Source organism: Ailuropoda melanoleuca, chromosome 2 (assembly GCF_002007445.2).
Source record: "Ailuropoda melanoleuca isolate Jingjing chromosome 2, ASM200744v2, whole genome shotgun sequence".
Taxonomy (NCBI): domain Eukaryota; kingdom Metazoa; phylum Chordata; class Mammalia; order Carnivora; family Ursidae; genus Ailuropoda; species Ailuropoda melanoleuca.
Window position 1 is genome coordinate 2,236,346 of NC_048219.1, and position 8,776 is coordinate 2,245,121.

The window sequence follows — 8,776 nt, forward strand, 5'->3', positions numbered from 1 at the left end:
TAGATGGGAAGATGGATCTTGTGTTTCTTTTTTTTTTTTTAATCCAGTGAACTACTCTGTCTTCTGATTGGAGAATTTATTCCATTTACATTTAAAGTAATTATTAATAGGTATATACTTATTGCCAATTTGACTATTTTCTAGTTCCTTTCTGTTCCTTCTCTTGCTTTCCTCCCTTGTGGTTTGATGACTTTTTTTAGATCTTTCTCATTATTTTTTGCGTCTATGAGATACATTTTTGCTTTTGGTTAACGTTAAGACTCACATTAACAACTTACATATAATACCAGTATATTTTAAATTGATAGCAAGTTAAACTTAATCACATAATACAATTGTCTTTTTAATCCTCCAATGTTTTGTTTTTAACGTCATTTTCTGTATCTTTTTATTTTTTTATCCCTTAACTAATTATTGCAGTTATACTCATTATTACTACACCTTTTAACCTTCAGACTAGTCTTATAAGTGATTAATCCCCTTTACTACGTATTTATGTTTACCAGTGAGATTTTTACTGTCACATGTTTTCTTATTAGTAACTGGTACCCTTTCTGTTCACTGGAGGGCTGGTTTAGTGGTGATGAACTCCTTCAGCTTCTGCTTGTCAGGAAAACTGTTCATCGTTCCTTTAATTCTGAATGATATCCTTGCCAGGTAGAGTGTTCTTGCTTAGAAGTATTTTTCTTTCAGTTCTTCAGATAAGTCATTATCAATCCCCTCTGACATGAGAAGTTTTTGTTGGAAGCCTTAACAGGGGTTCCCCTTACATGAAAAAGTTGTTTTTCCCTTGCTACATTTAAGATTCTCTACTTTTCACATTTTAGTTTTAATGTGTCAGGGTGTGGGACGTTTTGGGTTCATTTTGTTTGGAATTCTCTAGGCTTCCTAGATCCAGGTGTCCACTTTCTTCCCCAAATTAGGGAAATTTTCAGCCATTATTTCTTTAAATAAGTTTTCTGCCCATTTCTCTCTTCCCTCTTCTGGGACCTCTATAAGATGAATGTTGTTGGATGTTGTGGCACAGGTCCCTTAAGCTAGCTTCATTTTTTAGAATTCTTTTTCCCTCGGGGTGCCTGGGTAGGGTAGATCCATAGATTAAACATCCAACTCTAAATCTCAGCTCAAGTCCCCATCTCAGGGTCGTGAGTTCAAGTCCCACGTTGGGCTCCATGCTGGGCACGCAGCCTACTTAAAAAAAAAAAAAAATTCTTTTTTTCTTTTTACTGCTCTGGCTGAGTTCTGCTGCTGTCTTCCAGATCACTTACCTTCCTTCTGCTTGATCTGGTCTCTTGTTGAAACCCTGTATTGTACTGTATTTTTCAGATCAGTTATTGCATTCTTTAGCTCTGTGACTTCTGTTTGGTCCTTTTTATATTTTCTATCTCTTCGTTGAATGGGATTTTCTCTGTTTTCATCCATATTCTCCCAAATTCCGTGAGCATTTCTATGACCAATACTTTGAACACTTTATTAGGTAAATTACTTATAGTCTGTTTTGTTAAGGTTTTGATTGGGGGTTTTATCTTTTTCTTTCATTTGGAACATATTCCTGTGTTTCCTCTTTTTGCTTGATCATTTGTTCTTATGTGTTAGGTGAAACTCTCGCTCCCAGTCTCAAGAATGGGTGGCCCTGTATAAGCACTGAACCTTACCGTTTAACTTTCGACTTCTAGGTTGTCTGTGAAACGGTCTGTTTCAGACCTGTGGGGCCCAGAAATGCAATCCCTTCTGGCCACAAGAATCCAGTGCCCAGTGGGCATCCCACTGAGGAGACTGGATGCTTGCTGGCTTTGGGGTACCCCAGGGAGGTGGGGCTGTGGCAGTCTGCAGCAAGTGCATAGCGCACTAGCAGGTAAGAGAGTACAAAACTGGTACCCACCACTGTGGGCACTAGCAAGGTGGAGAACTTAAAAATGGTGCCCCACAGTGGCTCCAGTCCCTGAAGAGAGTCCCAACAAGCTTTAACTCCTCTGGCAGATGCTTTAAGATTAGCAAATGAATTTCCTTCACATATAATTTAGGCCTTGGCAAACCGCAGCTTTTGCATGGGGTGCCAGACTAAGTCATCCTGCACACGAGATCTTTAAAGAGCATAATCTCCATTCTCTACAGCCGTATGGTTCTCCTGGATGGAAGCTCCCTTCGTTTCAAAGCCATTTGGGACCTTCAATCTGGTTTAGGTCCGAGTTGGGTGGCCTGATGTGGGGCACAAACCATTCTCTCCTCAGGAAGCAGTTCTGTATTTGTGAGACCCCTCCCCATGGCGGGCTGCTGTGCTGGGGTGTGGTGTTTTTGGTGAGATCTTATCTCTGCTTCTCCTATCCATCTTTTTTTTTTTTTTTAAAGATTTTATTTATTCATTCAACAGAGATACAGACAGCCAGCGAGAGAGGGAACACAAGCAGGGGGAGTGGGAGAGGAAGAAGCAGGCTCACAGCGGAGGAGCCTGATGTGGGGCTCGATCCCACAACGCCGGGATCATGCCCTGAGCCGAAGGCAGACGCTTAACCGCTGTGCCACCCAGGCGCCCCTTCTCCTATCCATCTTGATGTGACCCTTTTATCCTTTGCAGAGCAGCTGTTTAGCTAGGTCTCAAGTTCTTTTCAGAGGTAATTATTCCATATATGCTGCAGATTTGCTGGATCCTGGGAGGAGGAGATGTTCACAACCTTCCTAGGCTGGCACACTGAACCATCTCCCTTTCTGGGTTTGTTCTTCATCTTCCTCACTAGGTACAAATATTCTTGAGGGCAGATACCTGGTCTGTCTTCTTTACCACTGTATTCCCTCCACACCAAGACCATTCCCGGCACATAGCTGACGTTCAATAATTATTTCCGTATCAAATTAATAACTGACTAAATCCACATATAATCACACAAGTATTCATTTTGAATTCTTATCCAACTTGAATTCTTACGCCAAGTAGCTCCAAGGAAATAAAAATGTGATCTAAGGCAGGCATCAGTGAAAATCCATCAGTGAGTCAAAAAGCAAAATTGATCATTACTAGTCATGGCCACGAGAGGGACTGGTACCTTTTTGTTATCCACAACTTTATGGACATAGATGGTGGCTTGAGTGTATTCACGTAGGTCCCTCTGCTGTTGACACAATAAGCCCTCTCTGCATTCTGGACAGAGTTCTGAAAAACAAAGTAAAACAGAAGTGGCGGGGGAATTAATGTAAAAGAACCAAAAACCTATAAACACACAGCAAAGTTACCAGTGAGTATTCATTAAGTAACTATTGCTCTTATTTTCTATTAATTGTTATATTCTGTTGTATAGTAATAATGCCAGCGAGGAAATTCATTTACTATCAACTAGTAAACATACAAATAATGAGAGGGGTATAGAGTAATTCCCACCTGGTGTGTACCAGTCAGGACCTGAACACATATTCGTTAATTTAATTTAATTTTATTTTTTTAAAGATTTTATTTATTTATTCGACAGAGATAGAGACAGTCAGCGAGAGAGGGAACACAAGCAGGGGGAGTGGGAGAGGAAGAAGCAGGCTCATAGCAGAGGAGCCTGATGTGGGGCTCAATCCCATAACACCGGGATCACGCCCTGAGCCAAAGGCAGACGCTTAACCGCTGTGCCACCCAGGCGCCCCTCGTTAATTTTAAATAGGGAATACAATAGTAACACATTCACCTTCTCTCTTAAAATGTCAAGTTTTAACTATATGAACAAACATGAAAACTTACTTGGTTCAGAAATATACTGTGTTTCTGAAGGGTTTGCATCTCCCACCTCAGTTCTCGTGATTTTAATGACATGGTCCACGACAAAGAGCTTTTGTATCATTTGCCACTCACTGGGCCATATGAGAGCTATACTGTGCAAAAAAACACAACATGCCTTAAGACACATGGAAATTAACAGAACTAACATCATCCATTGGTCTCCTAAACCCAAATCACCAAATCACGAAGACCAATTATTCAAGAAGGTAAAGATACATCATCGTCAACAACGAACAGTTTTCTTCATACAAAAGGAGGGTGGTTAGGGCAGTGAAACATCAAGACTCACGTTACAAGAATCAACATGTCTAAATCTCACAAACTAAAATTGAATGAAGTTAGTTGCAGAAGGATAAATATCGTATGATGTCCATTTGTAAAAAAAAAAAAAAATTTTTTTAATATGCAAAATATTACTTTGTAAGTAGTACTTTTTGAGCATGGTAACCCTCAAATTCCGGCCTGTGCTTATTGTGAGTGAACAAAGGCACAGAGAAGAGGAAGAAGAGGAAAGGTTAACACTGAGGGGCCTTAGGTTTTATTTGAATTGTTTAACTTTAAAGCTGCCCCGTACACACATTTGTATTATCATAGATACTTTCCTGATGTCTAACATTTACAACACTCCCCCACCCCCGCAAAGAGGAAGGAAGGAAAAAAAGAGCTAGGGGAGAACCTAGAAGGAAAAATATATTAACTGTAAGCTTCCCTAAATGATGTGAAAGTGTTAACATGAATAGTAAACTCTCTACCTCTACGCTTAGTCACGAAGGAATTGTTATTTATGAGTTCCAATGTTCACGGTTTATAAGCAATGCCAGAGGCATTCTACGTTCTCTTACATAGGTATCAATTCTTTGAAAAGATAAAATGGCAACATCACGGGTGCATTCAGACATGAGCCCTTCTAGAAGCACTTAAGATTGAGTGGGACAAAAATTTTGACTTTAAGACCCGAGACCTGCAGATGACCAGCTCAGTGGCTCTGCTCTGGTGCACAGTGCCTTCCTCCTCCTCATCTGTTTGCTGAAGGCTGCCTGGTGGCTGCAGGAAAAACAAGGACAGGCGAGCCCCTGGGATTATGGGATGCTGGAAGAGGTCCGCTAGAGAGGCGGTACCGGAACCGGCAGCTTGGAAGAAGAGCAGGGCTCTGGGAAGGACAAGGTAGAGACAAAGAGCGTGGCAACCTCGGGCAGCTTCTCTCCTTCTACAGACAAACAGTCTTGCCTTTTTTTTTTTTTTTTTTAAGGGAAGTGCTCACTCTAATAGAGCTTATGAAAGGACAAAACCCACAATTCAGAAAAGGCCTAGAACCTTCAAATACACTGTTTGTGTCAGATAAAAACTACCTAAACATTCATTATTAATCACTAGAAAAATCACATGAAGAGAAGAAACTCACAGTTTAGAATCTTCTTTGGTCATGGAAGCAAATGTAAACATGAGTCCCCCATGGGGGCACAGGAGAGCACTGTTTCCAACCGACGACACGGGACTACATCTTGTAGGTTTTCTACTCAAGTGAGACAAGGAGGATCAATATATTTCACTAAGGCAATCACTCAAGATGTTTCAGATAATTATTTTTACATTTGAAATATATTTAATCCATTTAATGTAAACAAAAGAAAATTTTAGTACCTGCTAAAAAAGTAACCATCAAAGGTACTGTGATCAGAATCTATTAATTCTTAAAAATACTAGAATCAACAACAACAGAAAAAGGAAATAGAAAATTTAGGGCTCTACCTAACAAATTTCCGCCATTCTTCTACGAAGAACTGTGACACGATGTATAGGACATCCGTTTCCTAGAACAGAGAATAGCATGCAAATACCCATTAACTCACTGTACCCATAACATAAATATTTTAGGGAAAATGTTTTCCCATATACTGTCATTCTCCTTTTTCAAGTTTTATAAATATAATGCAAATAGAGCCCTCTGCCAAGAAACAGTAAGCTAGAGTAAATCCTCCAATGACAACTAAACCGTGAGAATCAGAGACACTCTGGGCTGGTATGAAACAGTTCACTGGGATTTTGGCAAGAGCCCTAAAAAGGTAAGATGAAGCCTATCTTCCTGTGTGGGGATCACTATACCTCTGGCCAGTTACTGAGACACGGTCTGTTCTTGTCCTGGAACAAATTTGGAAGAGAAGTCTTTTGCTCATTTGCAATCATCTTATGTAAGGCTTCATTTTCTTCCCCTTCTCTTTCTAAAATCTGTAAGAGAATGAAGCAAGAAGCAATCAACCACCACCCCCCACCCCCCCGCTGACAGCACAGGACTTGCCTCCTCCCTACTCCCCCCACAGAAGTACAATGTCAATTCTCCAGAGCAGGCAATCCAGGGAGGCGGCATGATTTCCCCAGATGGCAGCACAGCACTCAGTACCTTGCACTGGGAACAGCATTCTCTGTAACTTGGAAACTCAGGAGCCTTTGGAAAGTACTGCTGCAGTTTGCTCCAAGCCTCTTTAGAAACAAGCCGTCTTTCATTTTCAGATATGCATAACTCCCCTGAGTTAAAAAAAATATATATTTGGGGGATTAAAAAAAGCTAAAAGGTCAGCAGAGAGCCTCTAAAATTCTATTTCATATTCCTTCGACCTAAGAAATATCTGTAGATACTCTTCCGACTCTCCTGTAATTCACTCCTTCCTTAGTTTCAAAACTCTTAAATATCATCTTTAAGGTTATTTAATTCTAAAGAAGCTAGCCATTCCTGTACGTCCTTATTCGAGGTCTGTGGTTGAAAAACTAGACAATAAAAAAACAACTGTATGAGACTAGAGCTGGGCACTTCCCATCTTTCTTCCTGCCAGTGAAGGAAGCAATGAAAAGGGCTTCTGGGGATTGTGGTACCCTCCACCCGGAGAGGCTGTTCAACAGCAATGCACCCCCACTCACACTCAAATGCCACACTTGCCTATAGGTTTCTCCCCCACCCACCCAAATAATATTTTTAAGGCTGGGTCCAATCTTACCAGAACCGTTCTCTTACATTATCAATTCAAAGTTTAATAAAGGAAGCTCTGTTCAATCAGAAAACCATCTCCTGTCAAAATCCAATTGGCTTGCTTACTATTGCTGTCACCCCAATCCCCAGGAATCTCTGAAAATTGCAGAGGACAAGGCGCCCAGGTGGCTCCATCGATTAAGCCTTCAACTTTTGGTTTTGGATTGGGTCATCATCTCATGGGTCGTGGGATCGAGTCTTGTGTCAGGCTCCTCGTTCAGCGGGGAGTCTGCGGGAGAGTCTCTCTTCCTCCGCTCACATTGCCCACCCCCCACACTTGCTTTTTGTGAAATAAATCAATTTTAAAGAAAAAAAAAATCTCAGAGGAGAATATTAGTCAGCACCACCCCCCTTCCTCTTCTCTGATCCCAGGAATGCCCAGGCGGCAGCAGCTCCCCATCTCAGGCGCCCCCCATCAGTTTACTGCTTGCTTGCCCAAATCCAGCTTTCAGGGGGCCTGTCTGCCCTTCTCTACCCCTCGCTCCCTTTCTGTTTCTACTTCCATGTTGTTTCGGCTGCCCCCGGTCGATAAATTAGTGAACTGCACTTATGTTATTAGATGCAGTCATTACCCAAAAAACCATCGTTAAGTTTTCAAAGCCATACATTTGCTTCTACCCCTGTAACTAAGAAAAAAAAAGCCAGTGACTTTCTAAGGCACTGTATCACCATTTTTGCTTTACAGGTTCTACAAAATAAACTGAGAATCAGTGACACTGATATACACAGTCACCACCACAGGCTGTTTGTAAGGAAGCTGGGATATGACCTCCGGTCTGTCTCACCCAAACCCCAAAATGTCTAACACCTCAAAATGCATCATCTGACGTTCTACCTCTTATTCAGCTTTGAACACCCCAAGAAAAGGTTGCTTTAGAAAACTTATTAACAGAGAAAATAGGTCCCACTGTAAAAATTAATTTTCTTTCTGAGTAGACTGTTGACTTAAATTTCCTCGGGTTATGAAGACCTACTCCCATACAACCGGGGGAACTTTTTTTAAGGTTAATTGGATTATCAGATTCTAATTTAGTGCATCCTTATTGTGAAATATAATGCAGCCACAAAAAAGATGAAGGAGATTTCCACAATCTGATTTTAAAGAACTCTAAGGCAATTATGATTTTAAAGTGGTTTCTTTCTTCCCCCTGCCAAGAAGGACTGAAGACTACGCACCTGCTGTCTCCATATGCATGTGGTTCAGAAAAGGTAGGTGAACAAAGGAACAGTAACACAGACACATGCTTGAATGGGATTTCCTGTCACTGGGGACGTGCTGCCCTTGTTCCAATGGGATGGAAGGGCATTTCTACTTAATGACCTATAATGCTGGGTGTGTATAAAGAACCACCTAAATTTATTTCTGATGTCAGAAGACTATTTCAATAAATCATTTTATTGCAGTTTCGTTGAATAAACAAAGTCCTCCCCTGTACTTATCATGTCTCTAAATTTAGTGTCCTAATAACCACCATGACGACGTATCTGAATCTTGTTTATGACTTCACAACCGCTAACTTTTACCTATGGTATATGAATTTTTAGACTTGTATCCTGTAATAAGTATCACCTTCCTAAATTTGAAAAGAGAAGACCAACCAATGAAATTCATCCTGGGATAACATCTCCCAACACAAGATCAAATCAGTCATGAGAGATCAAATTCAGCAAACACACTGGAAAACCTAAGCCCAAAGGATTCTTCCTGTCAACACAGAATCTAGTAAATAATGAATTTAGATTGTGCATAAATACCCTCACCCACAAAATCTAGTTCAAACTATAGTAACTTGGGGTACAGAGCATCTGAAGAACTTATAAAAACAAAACAAAAAAACTGCCCAATTGCCAAGCAAACTGTGTAGTAACAAAGGTTTAGGGGCTCCTGGGTGGCTCAGTTGGTTAAGTGCCCATCTCTTGATTTTGGCTCATCATAATTTCAGGGTCCTGGGATCCAGCCCAATGTTGGGGGCAGGGGGATGGTTCCTGGCCTCACG

The 8,776-nt window shown here is 40.9% G+C and overlaps 1 protein-coding gene across 7 annotated transcripts in view; it reads right to left on the reverse strand.

Moving 5' to 3' along the window:
* USP48 (ubiquitin specific peptidase 48) overlaps positions 1 to 8,776 on the reverse strand; it is a 92,988-nt gene that overhangs the window by 20,864 nt on the left and 63,348 nt on the right. For all 7 annotated transcript variants that reach the window (XM_019799981.2, XM_019799980.2, XM_019799979.2 and 4 more), the window contains 6 exons: positions 6,156 to 6,280; positions 5,861 to 5,983; positions 5,507 to 5,568; positions 5,160 to 5,270; positions 3,719 to 3,849; positions 3,042 to 3,148 (listed from right to left, as the gene is read on the reverse strand). In XM_019799981.2, the coding sequence (XP_019655540.1) occupies positions 3,042 to 3,148; positions 3,719 to 3,849; positions 5,160 to 5,270; positions 5,507 to 5,568; positions 5,861 to 5,983; positions 6,156 to 6,280 (659 nt within the window). The remainder of the gene's footprint in view (positions 1 to 3,041; positions 3,149 to 3,718; positions 3,850 to 5,159; positions 5,271 to 5,506; positions 5,569 to 5,860; positions 5,984 to 6,155; positions 6,281 to 8,776) is intronic.